Here is a 25281-nt window from a genome sequence, read left to right on the forward strand (position 1 = left end):
ACTGGTGAGGTTCGATACGGAATGAATGAAGGGGGTTTAAAAATAGGGACGTAATCGTAGCTGATGAATTCTGATTTGATGAAGCGGCGTGTCGATGAATGCTGACTATTAGCAATGATTACGGCCTGTAACTATATTTACTTCACTCTCGTCAGAAAACGTGCAAACTACCGTTCTCTCTTACGGTATCTTGGGCTGGCCACGGACTGTTTATTTCATTATGAATCATTCATTGCGAATAGCGTGCGGATGTGCCAAAAATGGGCGTAATACAGATGGGTGGTCCCAGCGCCGTTAGTTTGAAAATTAATGCAATTGGCAGTTAGGAGACGCACAAGCCCAGACTTGGGCGCAGGGCATCTCATGTCTCTAGTCACGTGATTGTCGACCAAGCACCACCGCGTCCCCATACTTCTTCTTCTCCCACCCGCCTCCCCGGCCATTCGCCATCGCATCCCACCTCGCAATCTATCGCGCTCTCTCTTGGAGTCTTTCACTGCTCCCGTTCCTGCCCTGCTCGAATAATGTCAGGCTTGACCACCCATCCGCGAGTTCTGCTCGCGTCTCGGTACCCCAGCTCTCATCCGCGGACTCCGTGCCGGATCTCCCACAACCGCTGGTATCTGATGATAATCACGCATATACATATGCATACAGATTCTCTTTATATTACAATATCACCTCTATGAATACACGAAGTCACCGAAGCCTAAATCCTAGATTAAAACTTGACCAAGATCTCCATAATTAGCGAAATCATGGCGCCCCCGTATAACTCGATCACAAAGGAAAGTCGAGAAATTGTCTTGTACCATCGTTCTGGTACCATAAGTCGATGGTGAGTCGATGGTGAATGGTAATGTTGTAGAACTGACTAAGTTACACCGGGCATGGTCTCCCGTCTTCGGGCTGAATAGAACACGCTCATCCCCAAAGTTCGGATTTCCTTGGCACCAAAAACCGCACTCTATATGCGAGGTGCCGGCAAAACCCGACCAGTATTTTCATGGATCCACGCCCACACCTCGTCCCTATATGCCGCTCAGCTGCAGGTTCAGTGTTTATGGGTGTATATGTCTGGGAAGAACGGACGTGACGCGGATTCTTTGCACTCTTGAGTTCCCCGTGGAATAAGATAGCAACTACATGTGACGATTGTGGTACCATGAATAATAGTAGAATCTCACCCTAGTACTACCCCCGGAATCTTAGGCCGGCTTAATTGAGACTTGATATCGAGGGATGAAGCGTAGCCATGTTTCATGAATCTTATATTTATTGGTATGTTTGTGCCTAGAACTGGCAGTAACGGTCAATGAGTTTATGTAAGTGCCAAATTACGACCATCCTGTTCACAGATCTGTGGGCGCTCGTAAAGATAGATCAGAATCTATCAGTCTACTACTGGTTCCAGATATGGGTACAATACTTAGCGGTATTCCACTAAATTATCAATTTGCTCCCTATGACAGATTAACAAATCGACTGCCGTCTCGGGAAAGTAGTCGGTAATACGAACAGACGGAATGCTTCAACGTGAGTGAGGTTCCTGCGTCATATGCACTTAAGCTGGGAGTCATGGAAGAACATCGCGAAGACTACAGGATTGATGCCATGGTTGATTGACAGCCATTCCGTTGTTCTTTTCTTCCTTTCTCGCTGACAAGATCCGCCAAGGGCAGTAGGATAGCCCCAAGGAGTTAAATGTTTAGCTAGTTACGGAAGACGTTATAAAGAAGCCCCTCTCCGTAGTTTTCAATTAATAGCAATCAAAATTATGGATGTGCCCCGGCTAGAGGGTTTATAAGGGAAGGCTACGATAACGAAGAACCGGTGGTCATCTTAGGCTTCCAGTGCCAGGTAGAGTTCATCGGCTGACTCACCCGTGGATAATGGTAAACGCAATCATTTGAAATATACTTAGGACACTCACCTTGTTCCACCGCAGCGAGCGCACAACAACCTTTAGCTTCACAACTCAGTATTACACCCGCCATACGGTCGATTGAATCTCATAATTAATCTCACGTCCTCTTTTTCTGTTGATCCAACTTCAATGTCGCAAAATGGCTCATGCGTTCAGAGGTCGAGGAGTGGTTGCATAACATGCCGGAGAAAGTAGGATTGATTCGATGTATTCGACCAAGACCATCATTACTGACCTTCTCCAGGCGCAAAAAATGTGACGAACAACGACCGTCTTGCTCAAGATGCACCCGCACTAATTCTGGGTGCATATGGCCCAGGCAGTCCGGATTGAATACGAGCCCTCATAGCAATGATTCTGCACCTCACGATACCAACCCTGACAACATATTTCTGGCTTTTCCCCCTTCTTATGGGTCTAGTGAAAATACAAGCGATTTCTCTCAGGCTACTATTGATGAACCTTCTGCTCGGGAAAACGTTGGATTACTCAATGGGTTTCTTGCTGGTGGATACTCTGGTTCGAACCTTTTGGGATCTAATTCTGAGTCTCCCCTGAGACTTGCTTCGGACACTGATATGACTGTGAACCTCGTCAAACCGGTTCTGCCTTCATGGAATATTTCACCTCAATCTCAAATCACACTCTCGCATCCGTCCAACGATGATAGTGGACAAACATCTTCACGTGGCGCCATTTACGACAGAATTCTAGCGACGCAAATGTGGGAATATGCGCAAGACTTTGGTCCTAGAATTGCATGGCCAAATAGAACTACGGATGACAGTGATGATTTTGACCCGGAGGGTGTAATGCCCCTGGTAAGGCGTTCAGTTGCCACGTTGAGGGTATTTGAGGAACCAAGCTTCCAGGAATTGCTTAACTTTTGTGAGTTATTTTTGGCGATTCAGATTAACATCGGACTTTATAGACGCGTCGTACGGCATACATAGATTCGATCTATTTAGCACGTTATATCAGCGATTATGCATCGGTTTGCGAAATACTGTTTACTCGAATACGTCGAAGGTTCTGCTCCTCCGATTCACTGAAACATGGGATGGTTGGCACAGCGCTACTCTTTCGAGCAAATTATGAGGTGTCTGCATCGACAGAATCCCTACGTAACCGTTCAAAAGAACATTATCAACTTGGGGTACGAGCATTGCGTCTCGAATTGGAGAGCACCTATCTTTCCCCATGGGTGAAAATAGCTGGTCTGGTGGAGCTAATGAATTACGAAGTATGTAATAGCTAAAGGCGCAAAGAATACCACTGATGGCGTGTAGTACAATGCAGGCTACCTATCCGCTTATTATCACCACCTTGATCAAGCTGCTGCTCTTGTTAGGGCTGTCATGGGGAATGAAGCAATAGACTTTACCAATCTAAGTGGGGAGCAGACATTTGATATCCGCTGTATTGCTTGGTACGATATCTTGAGCAGCATGGCTCTTGCGAGGCCCACGTTGCTCGATTACAAAACAGATACACAGGAACTATCTAGACTCTCACGATGGGACAAAGGGGTCGACTCTGATCATGGGATTGAGTGGATTGTGGGATGCCCTGACCCACTGATTGTCCTTGTCGCTCGTGTATCAGCTCTAAGGCATGCCCATATCTCACCAGAAGAAAAACTCGCTCTTGGGACCGAAATTGAGCAATTGGCGCGAAACACCCAGTTTCGTCCGTTGAGGAGCACAAACCCTAGGTTTAGAATTGCAAGACTGGCTATGCAAGAGGTCTGCCGTCATGCAGCTATCTTGTATGTTTATCATGTGAGTGGCGGTTACCAAACGGAGTAGACTGAAAATCTTATTTATATATATCGTAGGCGATATTCAAGTCGGATTCGAGTCATCCAACCGTCCGGGATTCGGTTAAGACTATTATTAAATTGGCATCTATCCTTAAGCCAGGATTCAACCCTGATTGCTTCATCCCCGTCCCATATTTTATTGTGAGCCAAGATAATGTGTGGTCTGCAACTGACAATAATGAGTATTTAATAGGCGGGAACTTTTGCAGAGTCTAAACATGATAGGGTCATACTGAGAAACCGCATACTCAGCTGCGGGAATGAGCGATATCTACGTTACCTGGCAGCTAGGCTAGATGACTTGTGGAAGGAGACCGACGCAACCGGGCGATTAGCTCACTGGTCAGGGACGCAGCCACCCACTTTCATCTTTTGACACCACTCGTCTCGTTATATTATACAACTATTTAATACAGAGCTATTTGATTTTGGCTAATCCAATTTAGCATTATGGATTCACAGTGACCAAGGTCGAGCCTCTCAAGGCCCTGAGCTTTCAGCACAGCCACATTGGTACTGAGTAGCTCCATCTCCAATTAGACACTCCGGATGCAAATTCTATCTACAAACCAAACACCTTCGGTAAGTTTCTAACAAGAAACAAGCAAAATGAAAAGAAAAGAACTGAGGGCCCTAAAAATATAGTCACCTTGCTGCCACTTTCTCTAGTCTCCCAGGAAGATGAGCTACGTCGCGAAGGACAAAGATTACGACGCCACTGGCGCTCCTGTCTCTACTAAGCTCCACAAGATTCGCATTACCTTGACCAGCAGCAATGTTACGAACCTCGAGAAGTGTCAGTAATACTAAAAAGCTCATTTGCGTATATATTGATTTGCTCCTCGCAGTCTCTCGTGACCTCGTCAACCGTGCTAAGGACAAGGACCTCCGCGTCAAGGGCCCAGTCCGCCTTCCTACTAAGGTTTTGAGGATCACTACCCGCAAAACTGTAAGTCAATAAATTGGCGCAAGCGGCACTTCTCTCTGATGGCGGCTCGTTTCTATTTTAGCCTTGCGGTGAGGGTTCCAAGACATGGGACCGTTACGAGCTCAAGATCCACAAGCGCCTTATCGACCTTCACTCCTCATCCGAGATTGTTAAGCAGATCGTGAGTAGCCGATAAACGTTTGTAGCCCCTCGACACTAAATTTATCCGTTCTAGACCTCCATTTCGCTTGAACCCGGTGTCGAGGTCGAGGTTACTATTGCCAGCAATTAAATGCTCATCTGTACTATGGTTATGTCAATGTTATGGATGCTTGTCTCATCATCTGAGGGATAATCCAGAAGCTTTACATGTGCTCTACAAGGTACTGAACTTCATGGTTTGTGAAATTCGTGAACGTAGAACTCCAAAGCTGATGGCAGAAGTCATGTTCGATGCTCTACATGTATTGAGGAAGTAAACGCAACGTGTGACTCAAACGCCCCAGTCGCGATGCGAACGTTACATGTTTGTCAAGTTAGAAGGCATGCTATGGAGTCACTGATGCCATCTTGCCGTAGAATAAACATATGCATTCATCTCACTACGTTCTCCAGAGCGCTCAGAGTCATAATCTTTCATTTTACGGCGTAAATGGCGTCGGTGTTCCGTAAATAACATAATGGCGCCCCACTTCTCTCAATTGGCGTGTTTTGTTATTGTTGTTTTTTGCAGTGGTGGCGGATTTGTTATCTCGCCTAGGAAGTCTCGGACAGTGAATTCCGGCTCAGGGCTGTGATATTTGTATCACTAATTAAGCAGCAAGATCTATTATTGGCAGATGCCAAGGCGTAGCGCGCTGACTAATCAAGCGCAGCGAGGGCTTGCTCTTCTCCACCAATAGGTGAGGTTGGAACCGCCCCATATGATTAGAGCTCATTAAACCACAGCATGTCTTTTTTTAATATTTTGCCTGATAGAGAACGTCGGGAGTGCAAAGTCCACAGAGAGCCCAGGCACACCTTGTTGGGATCCTTGATAAGGGCGCTCAGGCTCCAGAACGAGGTGCGCAGGTGATGAATCACGAGTCTCTTCGGGCTCTTCTCTCCAATGCCGTACCCTACGAACCAGCAAGATAGACCGATCGATGAGCTAAAAATAATTCATGAAGCAGCTATACTGGTAGAACTCGATACACAGTGTGATTTCTCGCGGTTCTCTTGGCAAGCCACATGTCAATTGTCTCTTGTCAGCACTAGTTCCGGTAGATATACTTGTGGTACCGAAGATATCGATGCTTAGACAAGCTATGTCCCCGGGCGCTACAGATAACGTTCTCTCGGTTCAATGCATATTCTACCGATCCAACCCTTGTTACATACCCTCTCTTGGCCTCTGTCGGTCTATGCTTTCCATTTATCAAGACCGATTCGGCACAGCGTTGAGATATACATCGCATCAAACGTCACTTTAACGTACGGTAGTCATTCCGTAAGTCCAATCGACGATAGGCACCTGGGTAATTGATATAATATTTTTCATCTCAAACATTCCATTTTTAGATACAAGTGGTGAACCTCACCTCCAATCTCGAAGTCAGCTTTTAGCGAGTCCGGAATTGGGGATCCTTGATCGTTTTCACCATGGGCTTCTGCGGCGCCATGCTCCCTAATGCCACCGCCGATGGTAAGCCGGAATGGGAAGGCTGGGCTCTTCATCGACTGTATTTCTCCGTCTTCCTCTACCGGTGTAGCCGCATGAATTTGCGGATTTTGCACCTGGCCAACCATCTTGCTTGTTCTCTCATTTACCCTGTGCCATGCAGCCTTCGGCCATTGGCAACACGGATACCGGCTGAACTCGTCACCGAGGCTTATTCGATCGAATTGCTAGTGTACCACCCCTGCCATTCTATCCTATAAAGGATGGCCTTGGCGAGCTCGAAATACTCAGAGGTCTCCTCTACTCGGCGTACTTGGCACAATCAAACCTTCAATCGAGATGTTTACTCCTTTCATTGTTGCTCTTGCTCTTTCAGCAGGTGTTCTCGGTGCGCCAGCTCCTGCTGCCGACGCGAAGACTTCCTCGACCACCAAACATGCATCTACTTCGACCACCTCCTCCGTGTCGACCGCCGTCCCATCTTCAACAGTTGATTCTTCTCTGCCCGTTCCCACTCTCCCTTATGCGTCGGACGACTTGAACGAGTCGTATCTTGACAAGTTCCAGAATGAGCTCCCCGAACCAATCCGGGGTACCAAAGGCGCGAAGCTCCTCGGTCCCCAGAATGTTGCGCTCGACCGTCAAAATCCTGACTTTCTGGCTAGCCCAGGCACGGACAACGGCGCAGTGTAAGTTCAAGCCTAGTTTATTATTATTATTATTATTTTCCCCAAGCTAACTGCCCGATATAGCTCCAACGTCAAGTGGCCATTCAGCTTGTCCCACAACCGTGTTCAGGATGGTGGTTGGGCGCGTCAGCAGAACGGTATGTTATAGAGAGTTGAAATCACGCCCTGCATATGTCTGACTAGTGCCAATTAGTCCACGCAATGCCGATCGCAACGACGATGGCTGGTGTGAACATGCGTCTGAAAGCTGGAGGAATTCGGTAAGCATCATGCACAAAAGCCGAATCAGGTGTTCTGACAGTCGAATAGTGAATTGCATTGGCATATCACCGCCGAGGTTTGTGAAAACATTGACTCTGCAAGCATTATACTAACTGCTGTAAATCTACAAGTGGGCATATGTTTTAGCGGTAAGTAGACCAACCAGCAATTCTATTATGTGACATCAAATCTTAACATTTGGGGAACTACAGGGAAGTTGCCGCGTCTCCGTTACCAATGCCGATGGCCAGAACTATGATGTCGATGTCGTATGTATTTGATTTGAATGGCACCGGGACGGCTCTTTTTGATTTTTTTTCCCCCTTCAGTATCCTGGTGATCTTTGGTACTTCCCAGCTGGCATTCCTCACGTGCTTCAAGGCCTCAACGACGTTGCTGATGGCTGCGAGTTCCTTTTGGTACAATCCTCACCATACTATCTTTATACAAGTCTAATTGATCACGCCCAGGTTTTCGATGATGGAGAGTTCAGCGAAGACTCCACTTTCTCGGTCACCGACTGGATGGCTCATGTCCCCAAGGAGGTCCTAAGCAAGAACTTCAAGGTCAACGCCTCTGCCTTCGATCATATCCCCGACCGTCAACTTTGGATGCTTCCTAGCGCTGTGCCAACAGGCAGTGCTGCAGACAAGGCCGTAAAGAGTCCACAAGGCGTATCTACATTGCCCTACACATTCGCTGCAAGCAAGGCCAACTCGACCAAGGTATCCATCACAATATATCTTCCTTAAATGGAGATTAAACCTTGGTATTATCAAATAGGTTCAAGGTGGAACTGTCAAGGTTGTCGATTCTCGTACTTTCGAAATCAGCAAGACTATTGCAATGGCAGAAGTCAGCGTTGAAGTGGGAGGAATTCGGGAACTCCACGTGAGTATCGAAACAAAGCTACTCTATTATATTACTCTATCATAACCAATCCTTTTCCCAGTGGCACCCAACTCAACCCGAATGGAGTTATTTCATGTGAGTCTTGTTAGATAACGCTCGCTAACGGATACTAACTACCTTTTATAGCGAAGGAAACGCGCGTATTACAGTATTTGCAGCTCAGGCCAATGCTCGCACCTTCAACTACCAGGCTGGTGATATTGGTAAGCTTCAATAATTTGATGACAAAAATATTCTCTTATTAATGCACTATCAAGGTTATGTTCCTCCCTCTTTCGGTCACTACGTTGAGAACATTGGCAACACCACTCTCAAGTTCCTCGAGATCTTCAACGCCGACAAATATGAGGATATCTCGCTGAACCAGTGGCTCGCGCTCACCCCTCCTGACTTGGTCAAGGTGCGATCGTTTTCATTATTCACTCATTCCGTGAAACTGACAACGACGTCCCGTAGGCTCACTTGCAACTCAGCGATGACACCATTAGCAAGCTACAGAAGGTCAAGCCTATTGTTGTCGGGTCTGGTCTGCTTTAGTTTGTCTGTATAGTGTTTTACGCGATTTGGAAATGTAGCTTCTATGTGATCATTTGCTTTTTGGTATTCAATCAAACAGTTTCAATTCTACATCAATATTGGTGAATTTTATGTGGCCATTAAGGTACCGCATATATAGCGCTGGCTACAGTACTTGTCAAGCTTGGCTACAGCAGAACAACGCCTTAATGGGGGTAACAATAATCAAGCATATAAATGAGTGATTCCAAAAAATCAAAGCCAAAAAAATGGGACTTAACCTCCGGGGCTAGATAGCCACTCTCATGGGCAGAAGTAAAATTATGTGTGTATAATCAAAGAAATAGAACACCATATATAGCGTCGTCCGAAACCAGCGCGGGTGGAAAATCTGGCACGGAGCGCGCAAATGAGAATTGGGGCACCGAGACTATGACTCGCGGGTTGGGTGGCCATCCGCGACGACAGGAATGGAGGGTGATGGGAGGCCCAAGGAAAAGATTGTATAACTGAGTCTGGGCGACCATGACATCCTAGGGATGGTGGGCAGGACGAAAGGAAATATATGTGCGCAATTAGAGCGAGCGACACAGTATAGGCAAGACGGGTGCGACCGTACGTATACGGACGGGCGGCATTGTGCACCTTGCGGCCAAGTCTCACTGTGTCAACTAAAGTTATGGAAAGTCGCTACGAAATGACCTTGTAATATTAGTCAAAAGTCTACTAGAATTCTGTATGTATCTTTAGGGTTTCTGTAGCTTCCTCAAACAATCGGTCGGAATCGTACTAAAGACGGTCTATGCGATTGTTCGGGTTAAAATTTTCCGGATGTTTACACCGTTTTTAGCACGTTTTGTCAACAACTCTGTCTCTTACGGGAATCTGGTATACTCGCATCGTACGGTGGTCCGGGCTTGTAGTTCTTTATAGGCTCCGAAACATGCCCACAATTTTGAGTGATTAGGCTTAGTTTGGCAATATAATTTTTTGGTGCTATCGGTATATAAGTTTAAATCGTATATAGAATATATCTCATATGAGGCAAGGCGAGCATCTCGATCGAATTTTTGTAACTCCCTGAAGAGTCCAAAGTCGAATTGTGCCATCAAGTGGTGGATTTTGATATCCGAAAAATGCGTACTTCCGGACTTCAGTCTATCACGTGATCGGATTGAGGATTTTGGATAACTACAAGCTCTGGCTGAACGCCATCGAGTATAGCAACACAAGTTACGACCCCAATGTATCCAACCAAGCCATGTGAGGCTCATGCTCTCATTTTTACGGAATATTTCCATGGCCATTCTGTATGCATAAATCGAAATCCTCGGCTACCTATGGCTATAGACGCTTGGTCATGACTACACCATCCACCATATGAAACGAGAGTAATAACCTGCTAAATAGTTACAAAGACAGGATTCGCAACGAAGCGATGTTACGCATATTATATATTATTAAGTACTCACGTGGATCTGGAGTCTAATAGCTTACTAAGGATTCCCCTTTCAGATTTGACTTTGGCTTGGTCGATCAGATATGACCGGCTTTTGTTCTCGCATGAAGCGCCAGCATTGTTTTTACCAGAATCCTTTGGATTTAGACTTCTGCACGGTACGTCTGGTGGCATCTACGTATATTATGCACTTGCCGCAGACTCACAGCAGCTTCACATCCCCCCGTATTCACCTGCGACCATTCATCTTTCATGCCTACATTCAGAAACGAAGCCTCACTTTGTGCTTTTTCTGGCTTCCAAGCTCTCGATGACCGTACACAATCCACGATACTCCGAATGTTAAGAGATGATCGCCTGAATAATTATGGTGGCCTCAAGCGCCCTCCCAATGCGTGGTTGCTTTTCCGTTCGGAGATGCTGGCAGCTAATCCTGAAATGAAATCCATCTCCCAAGCCGAGGTTACAGTGAAATGTAAATCTCACTGGAGTTTGCTTAGCTCTGAGGAACGCAAAAAGCTTCAAGACCGAGCACATCAAGCGACTGTTGAATTGCTCCAATATTTTCCAGACTACGCTTACCAGCCGATGTCCATGGAAAACAAAGCGAAGTGGAAGCAGCTCGGTATTTATTACAGAAAAGAGTTTTGGGTGTCCTCGGCTGCCCGGATCGCGGAGAAGATTGTGAGTCCGGGTAAACCCTGGAACGGGTTTTTGACTTTGGAGAAGTGGCTGGATGAGCATTATCCAGGCGCATCAGATTACTTGTAAGCTATCTCGAGAAAAAAGTACCGAATAGCTGATCTCTTTCAAGGTCTCTAGCCACCGTTGTCACTGGAGCAGAGCATACATCCGAGTCCGGGTCTCCGGCTCGTCTCGTTTCCCCATTGCGAGTCCTACGGTACCTCACCTTCAGCTATTTCCTTAGCATATGTACGACTAATATCTACCTTCTAAGTAGTAAACATGATGGCAGATCTATCCGCGCCCCGATCGCGACAAATAAAGCAAGTTCTTTTAGGCTTCATCCATATAATAAGCATAGCAGGTAAGCCAAAAATATGTATTTACTTGTGCCTATTGGGTTGTACCTTACATGAGTTTACAGGGCGCCTGTTCCTCCCACAAAGGGGGATACACTAGAGCAGGCACAAATCGGGAGTGCTAGCAGGGCTCTACCACCTGACCAGCTGAAAGATGTTCTAGTTCCTATTGACTCTCAATCATCTGGTTCTCAGCGCAAGAGGCAAGTTCTGTTTGCGCACCAGCCAGTCTCTCCTAACGTTCGTTTTTGTGATGTAACAGGCTTGTTTTGTCCATGTTTCAATTAAAGGGGAAGATGGTATGGGTGTCAGAGATTATAGATGATCATGTTCCAGAAGATACCCTCAGGAAATTCTTGGATTCAACGTAAGTGCTACGATCAGAGAGGACGGGCCTATTACTTACTGTAACATCTCACATCTTAAGTGGCCCCAACGAAGTCTCGACCGATCACCTCATATTGCGAGATTATACGGACCCTTGGGTGCCCGAAGCGATGGACGAGAATGGCAAACTGTTTTACCCACATATAAGTTCGATTCCCGAATATCACGAGTATATACGGGCGTACCACTCTTCTCAAGAGCGTGGCCTGGACTTCGTATGGCCACCTCCACCTCGATCTTCTTCAGCCACAGCCCTGCCTATTGGGCAGCCAGACTCATCTGTGGCATCCGTGATAAGGGAGACTGCGCCTCAGCATTCGGGTTCTCGGGACTCAAGTATACCACGGGGAAGCCCTACTCTTGACTGAAACACCAAAGCATTACTTTTATTCTCTGCGCTAACTTTGTTTCGGAGGCAGATTCTGAGTTTATCGCGGCTTGAGAAGGGAAGGTCCTTTCTTGTCAACACTATTGAAGGATCCGATTAAGAGGGGTCTCGAGTTTAATTTTGAATGGCTGATCAATATTAATGTTTGTTTTGGTTTCTAACTTCTTGGATAATACTTAATCTACCATCTCTATACCCAATTTATCTGTTTGTGTGGTTGTCTGAGCGGCTATATGCACACGCGCATGTTAGCTTAATAGAAACGAGCTCAACCTATAGCTATGGCCATTGGAATTTCCCCGTTTTGATAAGAAGGGTCCAGAATACCAGCAAAATAAAGGTTTTGAACATAAGTAAGTATAAGGTGGTGCCAAGTGGCCCGCAGAGTTGCACAACCAATACTGTGGCAGGCTAGGGCGGTCCCTACGGATATAGCGTGACACGACGTCGCAAGAAATATCTTTGCTCGCGACTACTTCACTGGCTACCACACTCGGCATGGTCTATACCTTTCGTCCCACCCCCCTGGTCACAAAAGGAGTATAGTAGCTACCCGACCCACAAGTCTTACTCGTGTCTCGGGGGCTTGCTCTCGAGCTTGGGCTTCCAACGCTTGCTGTGTGCGATGCATCCATGGATCAGTTGGATATACTCCAAGCTTTCACGCCAGGCAATATGCACACGGCTGTCCGTCCGAGTTTCTTGTGACCTCAGCAGAGATACACAATTCGAGACGACAATATCCGAAGAATACGTGTAGCAAAATTCACTGGCAGTCGATAGAAGAGCGTATCCTACTACTGTATCAATTTCCTGATGAAAAGGGCACAAGGACAGTATATTCAGCCCAGTCGATCGCACGGTTAGCAGTCCGAGAACGCTGGAGACATGCGGCTCTGGTTTATCTATACTTGGTATGTGCATAAGAGTTTAGCATCAAGTGATCGATTGAAGATTGATGCTTTATCAGTTAATGTGTAGTGCGCCATCAAACGACGCGCGCATACAATGCTTTGCGAAGCGGGGGACCAACAGCACCAGGCCAAACACTAATACGTCTTCCTTCCATCACTATGTTTTCTTGTATTTTCGTCTTATTTTTTTTGTTAGATTCTATTCGTAGCTCGCTTTTAGGTGTATATATGCGCACAGAGGGAACGGCATTGGTATTATCTCATGTCGCGTCATTTGTCGCCTATATACACCAACTGGAGTCTCCTTCGAGCATTTCAGTTACCAGTCTGCAGCATGACACTGCCGCTAATGGTTGTGCGGTGACACGGAAAACTATCTAAACTCCTGACGCGCCGAAATACCTGTCGACATATAGCTTGGACCTCTGTTGCATGGCATCGAGTTGGTGCTTTCCCTCTTTGCTCTCAATCAGTCAAGGAACGGAATTCTGGATGCGCTACGTTTGTCCATCGTAGATTTTATCTTTGAATTTCTGAAGCTTTTATAATTGTTTTGCCTTGACTCTTGTGAGTCAGCAAGTGATAGCTTCAAACTTGTTGTTCACAACCAACCATTTTCCTCTTTCCTTTTTACTCGAATTTTCTCAAGGACTTTGGGGCTACCCAGCAAAGGGCGAAAATAGTAATATAAATATTCCGTACTTGCGAGAATACGACAAACTATTAGGGATATGACAATGGACCAACAGTCCAAATCCAGACCCCGTCTTCTAACCTGAATTACCGTCGGGTTCTACCATCGTGTGAGTTGAGAGAATACTGCACAACTTGTGTTCAATATCAATATACATGGGTGGAAATTTGCTAACTTGACCACTGGCACAATTGTCGGCATGAGGGTCAGTGCAATGCAGACATGCACAGCCTCCCTGTTATTGATCGTTGTTCCGGGGACCCGCCAGGGCGTTGGCTGCCAATCATTTCAACGGGGACTATCTCCTTTACGGGGCCCCCAAAAACTCTGGAGCGCTCTAGAGTGCTCCGGTTTTAGGGACCTCCTTGTTAGGATCCGACGGATCCGGATTGCTCAGAGAGCACTTGGGAGCACTCCACAAGCACTCCTGGACGTCATACCAGATGCTCCGGGGCGCTCGCCAACAATAGCGAGTCCTGGGGAGCTCCCAAGATTTTCGAGGCCCTGTAAAGTCGCCGGGAACTTGGATTGTGTCAACTCTACCGGGCCCGAAAAACTCTGAAGCATTTACAGTCGGGACTCTTGACCTACAGCATGGGAAGACATTGGCCCGAGCTTGTAAATCAATTGTAAAGTGGTGCAACGCGCAGCTTCTCAATAGAAATCCTGCAGGTCAAGAGTCCCGACTGTAGCACATGCCAGCCACTATAACATAAAGTATGCCCACTTTGGAACTTCCTAGGCGAGTTCTCCTATCCTTGCGTAGATTATCTTGTCAGATAAATTAATAAACCTCTAAAACACCACTTTGCCCAATAAGAACTAATAACTACTAACAGACGTATGTTGTGTGAGACCAGTGATGTACAAAGTAGTTTCTGGGAATCTGCATCTTGTCCCAAGTCCATATTCTGGAAGTCCCATGTCGCGCTTTGTTGGCCTTGTACCACACACGCATCCTTTGGTATATGTTTCTAAAAAAATGCTCGCTACAATCACAATATTTGATAGGCAGTTGAATGGGTTATAGAAGACAAGATTATGGTGATGCCCAGAGGGAAATGCGAGTTTGCTCCTTCGTTCTTGTGATACTGTGGACTGTAAAGCACTTTTATCCACTAGCATTCCGGTATTTCAATGGAATAACCACTTTGAGCGTAGCTAGTTAGTTGTTGTTGCATGCTCATAACAAGTCAAATCTAATAATACTATTCCACAGGGGGCGCCAATGTCTTGGTAAGAGTAACCATGCGCTGCGTTTTTGACATGCGATCATCTTCTATAACTCAGAGTGTGCTCTGGCCCTTCTGGAGCTCGAGTTGAGACTGGATCCTAGATGGCGGGATCGAGTAACAAGAGCAAACAAAGACCTCTGGTCATTGATAGATACACGTCCGAGCGCAGGTTAAATTGATCTCTGAAGGAAATGCCGTAAGAAAGAAAAGCAGGACCCACATAATGGCAGGTGCCTATGGAAGCGCCAAGTCTGTGCACAGTCCAAGGGGTCCCAGCACCGCTTGTAATGAATGCATGAGCATAGAATAGGAGTATCGAAAATTTACATGTCACTCTTAGACATTGTAATACACTAATGAGCACGCAGAAGATCCACGAAGAACAGATGAAATAGCCACAAGACTGATATGGGCTCTGTAGGCCCTACCATCCCAGTGTCTACATAGCTCAACCCTGCCGAAAGAACAACTCAAGCCAGTGCGTCTTCTCGAGGCGGCAGCAAGTGTCATCACTAAATAATAGACCATAAGGTTAGCACATACAATCCAACCGGTAGTGGTTGTAGATGCGCATGACCCTGAGTCGTTCACGCAGTAGTCGGAATATTGGGATATTGGGGGAAAGCGACCCTGGGGCTGTTGGCAGAACAGCGAGTAAGAGATATGAGGCTACCGAGTGAGTAGAACTTTGCTATGCCCATCAGTCTCGTACTTTGGCTGAAGAACTATACACATCGGGTGCAGATAAGGATATAGCCTAGTAAACGATAATAGACCTGAAAAGTTGGTTGACAAAGGGCACTAAGGTACCGGATCCTCAGATAGATAGCCTAGGCAGTGTCATGACTGCTATTATACGCCTCCCCTATTCGCTCATGAAGAGTAGAGTAGGTCATGTAAACCTACATGAACAGGCAGAATACCACCTAGGTCAATTTCGATGCTTCGGAAATATAGATGACATAGAGAAAGCAATCGAATATAGGGCTTGCGCCCTAGATCTAACACCGAGTGGGCATCCAAGCACGCTGTTGCGAATCAGCTGCCTCAGAGTATACTACGACGAACGATATCGGCGACTTGGGAACTTAATTCCAGTCTGTATCGTCAGCGCGCGTGGAAAGGGGACATGGTAATAGAGTGTATAGCGAGTGACGATCATATTTACATGTATGTAGAAGAAATATAGTGTATCTGTGAGGCCAGAACGGAACACGGGATGGGAAGGGGGCCGCTAGGGTCGCGTTAGCGACGCCGGTAGGGAAGACCGGGACACCGAGACGCGAGGGAGGCTCGCGGGTCGGGTGGCCGTGCATCCTGGCAGTGAAGAGGCGGGGTGGGTGGGAAAGAAAAGAATAAAGAGGGGGAGCGACTAGCTGTGGTGGTATAGGACGGAATCTCAACTAATGCGATCACGTGCTGCCGGCAGTGCGGGGAGGCGCGTGCGCTCGGCGACCCTGACGAATAAGTCCGCGCTGTGACTCTTCACCGGCTTCGAGCCACACCGTACAACTTGGACGGCTTGAACAAGTCAATGGAGTACGATATCCGTGCACTTGAACTGACTCCGGATAACGATCCAAGACTGCCAACCCGATTAGACAATATGAGGATATCGTATGAGATGTGCTATGAGCGCATAGGGTGAGTGAACCACCTAGAGAAGTCGATCGAGTACAAGTTTCAGGCACTTACCCTCACTCCCGACAGTCATTCTGACCTGCCGCAACGGCATTCTGAGCTAGGAGTGGCACACACCGATCGATATCGACGCATGGGAGAGCCAGCAGACCTCGAGAATTCAATCAAATGCCACTGTCGTGCTCTCGCCCACACTCCCGACGGCCATCCTTGCCTACCACGCCGGTATGCTGATCTAGGAGCGTCATACACCCATCAATATCGACGCACGGGAGATCCAGCAGACCTCGAGAAGTCCATCGAACACCACTCTCATGCACTCGACCTCACTCCCGACGGCCATCCTGACTTGCCAGACCGGCATGCTGATCTAGGAGTGGCATACACCGGCCGATACCGACGCATGGGAAAAACAGCAGACCTTGAGAGGTCCATCAAATGCTTCTCTCGTGCTCTCGCCCTCACTCCCGACGACCATCCTGACCTGCCACGCCGTCGTGGTGATCTAGGAGTGGCATACACCCATCGATATCGACGCATGGGGGAGATTGATGATCTCAATAAAGCAATTGAATGCTACTCTCGTGCACTCGAACTCACTCCGAACACCCATCCTGACCTGCCAGACCGGCATGCTGATCTAGGAGTGGCATACACCGATCGATATCGACGCATGGGAGGAACCGCAGACCTTGAAAGGTCGATCAAGTACAAGTCTCGTGCTCTCGTCCTCACTCCCGATGGCCATCCTTACCTATCATGCCGCCATGCTGATCTAGGAGTAGCATACACCTATCGATATCGACGCATGGGAGAGCCAGCAGACCTTAAGAAGTCCATCGAATGCCATTCTCGTGCACTCGCCCTCACGCCCGACGGCCATCCTCAACTGTCATTCCGTCATGCTGCTCTAGGAGTGGCATACACCGATCGATATCGACGCACGGGAGAAGCTGCGGACCTCGAGAAGTCGATCGAGTACAAGTCTCGTGCACTCGCCCTCACTCCCGACGGCCATTCTGACCTGCCGCAACGGCATTCTGAGCTAGGAGTGGCACACACCGACCGATATCGACGCATGGGAGAGCCAGCAGACCTCGAGAATTCAATCGAATGCTACTGTCGTGCCCTCGCCCTCACTCCCGACGCCCATCCTGACCTGCCAGTCCGGCATACCCATCTAGGAGTGGCATACACTGATCGATATCGACGCATGGGAGATCCTGCAGACCTTGAAAGGTCGATCGAGTACAATTCTCGTGCGCTCGCCCTCACTCCCGACGGCCATCCTTGCCTACCACGCCGGCATGCTGATCTAGGAGCGTCATACACCCATCAATATCGACGCACGGGAGATCCAGCAGACCTCGAGAAGTCCATCGAACACCACTCTCATGCACTCGACCTCACTCCCGATGGCCATCCTCACCTGCCAGACAGGCATGCTGATCTAGGAGTGGCATACACCGACCGATATCGACGCATGGGAGAACCAGCAGATCTTGAAATGTCGATCGAATGCAAGTCTCGTGCTCTCGTGCTCACTCCTGACGGCCATCCTGACTTGCCCCGCCGGCATAGTGATCTAGGAGTGGCATACACCTATCGATATCGACGCATGGGAGAAGCCGTGGACCTCGAGAAGTCGATCGAGTACAATTTTCGTGCACTCGCCCTCACTCCTGACAGCCATCCTTACCTGCCACACCGGCATGCTAATCTAGGAGTGTCATACACCGATAGATATCGATGCATGAGAGAGGCTGATGACCTCAACAAAGCAATCGAATGCTACTCTCGTGCACTCGACCTCACTCCCGACGGCCATCCTGACCTGCCACGCCGGCATGCTGAGCTAGGTGGGTCTCACAGCGATCGATATCAACTCATGGGAGAACTAGCAGACCTCGAGCAATCCGTCCAATGCTACTCTCGTGCACTCGCCCTCACTCCTCATGATCATCCCGACCTGCCCACCCGGCATTTTGACTGGGCTACATCCTGTCATCACCAGTATCAGCTTAACGCTCATCCATCCCACCTAGCAGCCTCTCTCCACTCTTTCCGCAAAGCGTCTCAGTTATCCACTGCTTCTCCCCGCGACGTGTTCCACAACGCCTTTCGCTGGGCAAAGCTCGCATCCGACCATACCTACCTCAACCCAATCGAAGCTTTCCGCATAGTCATCAGCCTTCTTCCTCACTTCGTCTGGCTCGGCGCCACCACTGCTCAGCGATACCATGACCTCTCATCAGCAGACAACATCGCCGTACGAGCTGCCTCTGCTGCTATTCGTTCGTCTGAGCACAGTCTGGCAGTCGAGTGGCTCGAGCATACACGCTGTATCGTCTGGAGCCAGACCCTCATGCTGCGGTCTCCTGTAGGCAGCCTTACACCATCCGACCCACTTCTTGCAAGTCGCCTCCATTCAGTTGCACAGCAGCTCCATCATGCAAGCTCTGGCCTTCCATCTTCCGACTCCACTGTATTTCTCCCGGAACATCGTCACCGTCTAGCCAGGGAGTACATCGACTTGTTGGCTCAAGCACGCAGCCTGTCCGGGCTCGAGCACTTTCTTCAGCCGGCAAAGGCCAACGTTCTAACCCAGGCTGCTCGGTACGGGCCTGTGGTCGTCGTCAGCTGCCATCAATCTGACTGCGACGCCCTTGTGATCTTACCTGACCAGGTTCATATCCGTCATCTCGCTCTGCCTAGCTTCACCGAGGTTAAGGCACAGCGTGCTCGCTCTGAGATAGAACGGATGCTGCGAATCAAGGGACTGCGAGAGCGTGGATTCCATCTCATGAACCCCCCACCCGATCCAGATGTTGGAGCTGTGCTCGCCGGTCTCTGGAAAGACCTGGTCAGACCAGTGCTTGACCATCTCGGATATCTGGTGCGTCTAGCAAGAAAAGCACACGACATGCATACATACTAAAGCCCATTATATAGAACGATCCCACAGGCGATCTTCCCCACGTCACATGGTGTCCCACTGGCGTGCTGTCGTTTTTGCCCTTGCATGCCGCCGGAGACTACGACCAGCCACGGTCGCGAGTGTTTGACTACGTCATATCCTCATACACTCCCACTCTCACTGCTCTGCTGTCCTCCACTCCCACCGTCGCCAACCGCCTCCCTCAGGTGCTCGCCGTTGGTCAAGCAGCCACGCCAGGTCGTAGCCCATTGCAAGGCACTGTCAGGGAGCTCGAGTACCTCAGAGCTCATGCACAAGATAGACTGGTGTACGCAGAACTCACAGACAGTCAAGCCACGACCACAGCTGTGCTCGATGCGATGGAGCAGTACGACTGGGTGCACCTTGCCTGTCACGCACACCAGAACATCGATGATCCAACAAGAAGCGGCTTCTTCCTGCATGACGGCACTCTCGACCTGGCCGCCATCACTCAGCGGTCGTTCAGAAACAAGGGTCTTGCCTTCCTGTCTGCATGTCAAACCGCCACAGGCGATGCGAAGCTACCCGACGAAGCGATCCACCTTGCGTCTGGGATGCTGATGGCAGGGTATCCGAGTGTGATTGCGTCGATGTGGTCTGTGGTGGACGAGGACGCACCGTTTGTGGCTGATAAGGTATATGGACAGCTGATGAAGGGCGGAAAGGTGGGGAACGGAGAGGCAGGAAAGGCGCTACACGATGCAATCGTGGAGCTACGTGAGAAGGTTGGGCAGAAGGATTTCGGGCGGTGGGTGCCGTATATACATATAGGTTCGTAGCTTTGACAAGCCAGCTATAAGCCTCTACGGGAATAAGAGGCCAGGATCGGTTTGATACGGACTCATGTCGAGCAATAAAGATATGCTACACTAAGAACCCATGGGTTACGAAAAGTTCAATATAAATTTTATGAAATACGTGAATATGTGTGGGGTGGTGTAAGTGTGCAATCAAGCGCATGCAACCAATTGCGTATCTTTGTTTGTATTGACTTAATTTGCGGCCGATAATTCACTTGGAGTCTTGCGTATACATGGAGGCATTCAAAGCGACTTAAGGCACCCATTATTACATCTTGCCTTTCCTTTGTTACATCACGTACTAAATACTCTAAGTCACGATATTGCCGCCTTTCCATATGCATACGATTGAACTAAGTGCCGGGTATCTACTTGTGTCGCATCTCTATAGTCATGAAGCATAAACGACCTTGCTTCACATCTTAAATCATAACTATTGGGTACCATCTAATTGTCATTGCTCTTCGTCTATTTGCTCGACGTGTCAACGATATTTATGATGGTCAGTAGTATTGGTCATCCCGCGAACATGCTCGTATATCACTTACGATGGTACCTTATACAAATCTAGAACGACAAGTATAGATTTATCTTGACATCAGGTAAACGGCCGATGCTGCGCACAAAGACACTAATTCTTTACCGTATTGACCCTTCTCATTTCAAGCGCTACAAATGATGTCTCAGAGGGCAAACTCAAGCCACCAAGACGGGCCAACCCTGTTAAACAATAAAACATGGTTTAGATGGGATAACTTATTCATATCGCAGACGTACCGACGAGAAATCCAAATAGTTGAGGCCAAGGACGGATTTGCATCCCCGCGAATATCATCGCGTGGTCTGTAATGGTAGGCAATAACATCTCTCTTGGATTTGGGGTCCCTGGAAATCTCCGTCAGCTTTAAATCTTCGAGCGATATGCCAATTACTTGCCAAAATACCGAATTTCCACCAGGTGCGTATATGTTGCCATGGCTGGCAAGAACAAGAGTTCCTCCAGTCTCGGTTAGTGCTTTTCCAGTAGATCCTACAAATGGGCCTGATGCATTCTCGCTACGCCCAACAAAAATCTTGTATTCATCTCCGGGAGCTGGGAGGGCCGCAGGGTCGAAGGCGCAGCATGTACCGGACGAATAGAAGAGATAATAATAGTCTGAGCAGAGCTGTTAACGAGGACCCTAAGGTAGATTTAATTAAACACATACTAGACTTGGGCGGCTTATAGATAAATCCTCCCTCTGCCGACTGTGGGGATGTTTGATTAAGGACCAAGTGTGTGAGCTGAGGTGCTGATGGTGACAAGGGGGCTAGGCCAGATGGTGCTAGCTCAAATTGGAATATATCCGCCCAATAGGATCCTACCCGGTATTTTATGAGCACATCCATTTCTGAAAGTGTTAGGGAATAGTACCAAATGTAAACAATAATTTTCCGTCAGCCTTGATGACGTTGGCGTCAATAGAATTGTATCGGTCGCCTGGTTTGGATGAGAACACGGCTCCATGATCCGTCCAAGAGCCTAAATGAATGCATCGATCACCAAGGGATGAGGTACTAGGGTTGATGGGGAATAATCTTACCGTATTCCATAGTCTTGCTTGTAGCGACCCCAATAACACTATTTTGGGTACCAAACTGAGAAATAGAATAGTATAAGAAATACGTCCCTAAAACGAATAAGTATCCCGGAATTAGTACCGAAAATGCAGGCTTACCATTGATGTTAACAACGTCTGGAGCCCAAGTATCTTAGAGCCAAAATATATGAGAAAGTGGACAAAATTCTACGGCCTGGAATACTGACCACAGTGCCCCGCGTTCTGTAATTACAAACCCGTGAACTGTGCTACGGTCGAGCAATTACTGCTTACTTACCTCAGTAATAACGAGCAACCGGTAGGCAGGTATGATCCTATGGCTGTCCATGGACTGATTTTATCCATGAGTTGATTTCAGTCCCAACCTCAAGAGCAACGCAACTTGAACAAACAAACCCTTTCAATGCCTTACTTCTCGAGACCCCTCCATGAGTACTGAAAACATAGTAGTAGCCTGATTTCTCATTGTAGATGATACTGGGATCATGGGTATATATACCCGAACCAGTCAATTTCATCGGCAGAGGATAGCTACTATTGGAAGTAGCCCGTGTGCTCAGAACGCTGCTTCCAGAAACGAAACCAGCAACAAGCGTTCCAAAAATGGGTATTAGAAGAGAAGAGAATAACATGCTTGAAAATCTGTATATGTGGGGTACCGGGTTCGACCAGAGCAGCTGGTTATGGGGCTAACAAAAGACACGAAAATCCCCTTTTTAAATATTGCGGATGTAGGCCATAAGAAATAACCTGGTAGACTCCATTTGGAAATATTCGGTGGTAGAACCAAGCAAGTGCGGCCCGCCAGTTCATCTTCTGCGTAATCTTCGGGGCTCGAGTCAAAAATGTCCTCGACGCCGTTCGAAGCAAACTAGCTAAGACCGGCAACCGCCTGGCGCTAAGACAATAAATATCAAATTCACGCGAAGCTATACATTACATTACATGAATCAAGCAAAGTGTCATGATCAATAGGGTAAACCTGTCCAGGGGTATATGTATAAAGAAAATGCAATAATGCAATAGCAAGCAAATAATTAGGATCAATAATATCCGCCGACTTATATAATTATACAGGTAAAAATTGCAAAGCCCTCTGTTGAAGCAGTCCCAGAACATCAAAATATTGAAAGTCTATGTCTGTCCCGAGTCGCGAATTCGATGTGTGGAGTATGCGCAATCCGAACGTAATGTTCGTCCAGCTCATTTCTTTGATATGTTGATCCTAGGACAGGCAGGTCCGAATGCCACATCTTTGAGTCGTGACAAGGTTGTTTTCTTGATTCTTGGACCCAAGTACCTTCAGCCCGCGAGTCGTGAGTGCCGCCAGGAGAGGCACTTCTAGGGCGTGAATCAGGGCGAGGTGTCATTAGGCCATGAAAGGATGTTTGAGAGGCGGAAGGGATGCCTGAAGGCAGCATAGGCTGGGAAAGTGGTGAAGGAGTAGGTTGCCAATCCCAACGATCACTAAGCCGCACCCAATTGCCCGAGGCCGGACGTGGACGGGGTGGCAAAGGGCGCCTGGCGGGTGGCTTGGTGTGTGGGTCAGAATTGGAACGGACAGGGGCTGGGGGTTGAGTTATCGCCTTGGCAGCGTGCCAGGTCCAAGTATGACTGTCGAGCGCTGCGACCTTATTCAAAGACGGACACAATTCCTTCCACAAATCAAATATCGCTCGACGAGCTGGGTGAGAGAGATGGCAGGGATGGCTTATACCGTATTCAGCCCATGTCCGTATTTCAAAAGTCTCAAGGAACTGGAGTGATGGTAGGGCCGATAAAATCTATGCGAGCCCGAGTAACCCGTTAGCATATAGGCGTTGTTTCCAAACTATGAGAGGACATACGCAATCAAATAGTAAGTCGACATTACTGGGAGCCAGGTCGGACCATAGCGTAACTCGTAGATGTCGTAGCTGTTGTAAAGAATCGCGAATTGCCGCAAAGAAAACGCGGCAATCGTCTTCCATCCTACGGTCGCCGTACCAGAGGACAGAAACATCAAGATCAGTTACTCCAATTGAATCTGTCGACTGGGATAACGCATGTATGGCCATAAGGAGCTCATCGGCCGACCGCAGCCCGGACCCCCGCCGCGGATTTGAAGGGAAAATACGGGCTGTGGTAATCGGACGACCAGGCGCAAGCTGGCAAGCTAAAACAGCTGGAACATCTATGTGAGCTAGACGAGGGAGGTCGTGGTCTTTCAGCCCTTTGATATCAGCCAAGTTTCGACTAGCAAAATGGGTAATGTGCCGTTGTCGTTGAAGGAAAGAGGAAAGATTGAAAAGCTCGGGAAGAGCGGCGGGAGGAACGTCCAATTCAAGTGCAGTGAGCTTAAGATGCCTGGCAGCGTTCAAATCAAGTAAATGCTGATCGTTTACACCACCCAGGGCTAAATGCCTGACATTAGACGCCTGCGGCAAATTGAGTATGGTGACCCATTCGTGGAACGTATTTTCTTCTCTGCCTCCCCTCTGTCCTCGAGCGACTCTAACCGCGGCCGCGTAGTTTGGGACAGAAATGTTGGTGGAGATGCTACGAACGTATGGAAGGAGGTGCAGGGAGTTGGATAGCAGTTCGGCGCACAGAGAGGAGCGATTGTCGAAAAAATCGTCTTCGGATCCCACCTCGTCCCTTGACATGGGAGACTCGGCTGAGATAGACACGTAGCCATGGCCGCTTGAGCCTCGGTTACGTCTCGGTAGCTTGTATAGTCGGTAGGCAGTGGGGCCAAAGCAAAGAGTGGAATAGAGGAGGGGCATTGCAATATTATTGAGGTATCTCGATGTCAGTGCAAAGCTCGCAAGGTCCGGAGTTCGAGTGACTTGTAGGACAACTAGTCGTATGAGCTCCGGAGGAAGGTTTACTGTGCGCGCTGGAATAGGAGAATGAGATGTTCGAGGTATAGGAGATGGCTGACGCCTGGTCCTTGCATCTTGGGTCGAGCGTTCGTCTTCATGCGAAGGATTGACCACCAAAAGAACCATCTTTCCCCGTCTATAAAATCAATTAATTCCTGCACATTCGAATTGAGATGGATCAGAGCCATATGGTCAGTCACCTCACCAAAACATGGATAGGCGTAGTATCACCTGAGATTTCAGCCCAAAACGACGAGAGATAGGATAGTTTAGTCTTGGATGAACATGACAGCACTCCCATTCCCAACGCACCTAAGCATATGTAGGGCAAACGGGGAAAAGGCGCCGGGCAGCTCGGTAATACCTTTGGCCTGATTTTAGCAAGTAGAGAGCGTATTTCGCAATTGCTCGAGAAAGGCTGTGCCCGGCGGACATCTCGGCTGGTTGCCGCAACCTGATGCCATCCCATGCCCATGTATATATATATAAATAAGGGAGCTATCCGAAGTAAGGATGTGGGTAACAGGTTGCCGTCTCGGCCAGCACGCCGCTGAATGCTAGAGGTTCATCAATTGGGGGTT

At 48.1% G+C, this 25281-nt stretch overlaps 6 protein-coding genes across 6 annotated transcripts; 4 read left to right on the top strand and 2 right to left on the bottom strand.

Moving 5' to 3' along the window:
- Positions 1–2987: 2987 nt before the first annotated feature.
- RhiXN_06998 (ribosomal protein S10p/S20e) lies at positions 2988–4969 on the top strand (the record flags this gene model as incomplete). Its single annotated transcript, XM_043326814.1, has 7 exons — positions 2988–3170; positions 3217–3708; positions 3765–3890; positions 4419–4545; positions 4598–4698; positions 4760–4858; positions 4913–4969. The coding sequence occupies 7 exons, from the start codon at positions 2988–2990 to the stop codon at positions 4967–4969; spliced, it is 1185 nt and encodes a 394-aa protein (XP_043185286.1).
- Positions 4970–6676: 1707 nt separating this feature from the next.
- RhiXN_06999 (oxalate decarboxylase) lies at positions 6677–8736 on the top strand (the record flags this gene model as incomplete). Its single annotated transcript, XM_043326815.1, has 13 exons — positions 6677–7026; positions 7090–7163; positions 7220–7286; positions 7336–7363; positions 7419–7436; positions 7500–7556; positions 7617–7706; positions 7758–8012; positions 8071–8178; positions 8240–8274; positions 8326–8402; positions 8457–8599; positions 8656–8736. 13 exons carry the CDS (start codon positions 6677–6679, stop codon positions 8734–8736), a joined length of 1383 nt encoding a protein of 460 aa, XP_043185287.1.
- Positions 8737–10513: 1777 nt separating this feature from the next.
- Positions 10514–11972, top strand: RhiXN_07000 (HMG (high mobility group) box protein; the record flags this gene model as incomplete). Its single annotated transcript, XM_043326816.1, has 6 exons — positions 10514–10941; positions 10989–11075; positions 11136–11222; positions 11283–11457; positions 11508–11584; positions 11645–11972. The coding sequence occupies 6 exons, from the start codon at positions 10514–10516 to the stop codon at positions 11970–11972; spliced, it is 1182 nt and encodes a 393-aa protein (XP_043185288.1).
- A 4397-nt stretch (positions 11973–16369) lies between these two features.
- Positions 16370–20214, top strand: RhiXN_07001 (CHAT domain protein; the record flags this gene model as incomplete). The annotated part of the gene is made up of 3 exons (XM_043326817.1): positions 16370–16479; positions 16546–19372; positions 19429–20214. 3 exons carry the CDS (start codon positions 16370–16372, stop codon positions 20212–20214), a joined length of 3723 nt encoding a protein of 1240 aa, XP_043185289.1.
- A 704-nt stretch (positions 20215–20918) lies between these two features.
- On the bottom strand, positions 20919–22164 carry RhiXN_07002 (glycoside hydrolase family 43 protein; the record flags this gene model as incomplete). The annotated part of the gene is made up of 8 exons (XM_043326818.1): positions 20919–20955; positions 21013–21391; positions 21444–21596; positions 21650–21757; positions 21819–21905; positions 21954–21986; positions 22043–22058; positions 22114–22164. 8 exons carry the CDS (start codon positions 22162–22164, stop codon positions 20919–20921), a joined length of 864 nt encoding a protein of 287 aa, XP_043185290.1.
- A 790-nt stretch (positions 22165–22954) lies between these two features.
- Positions 22955–25020, bottom strand: RhiXN_07003 (glycoside hydrolase family 43 protein; the record flags this gene model as incomplete). Its single annotated transcript, XM_043326819.1, has 3 exons — positions 22955–23620; positions 23684–24836; positions 25013–25020. 3 exons carry the CDS (start codon positions 25018–25020, stop codon positions 22955–22957), a joined length of 1827 nt encoding a protein of 608 aa, XP_043185291.1.
- Positions 25021–25281: the final 261 nt, after the last annotated feature.

Source organism: Rhizoctonia solani, chromosome 13 (genome assembly GCF_016906535.1).
Source record: "Rhizoctonia solani chromosome 13, complete sequence".
NCBI lineage: Eukaryota > Fungi > Basidiomycota > Agaricomycetes > Cantharellales > Ceratobasidiaceae > Rhizoctonia > Rhizoctonia solani.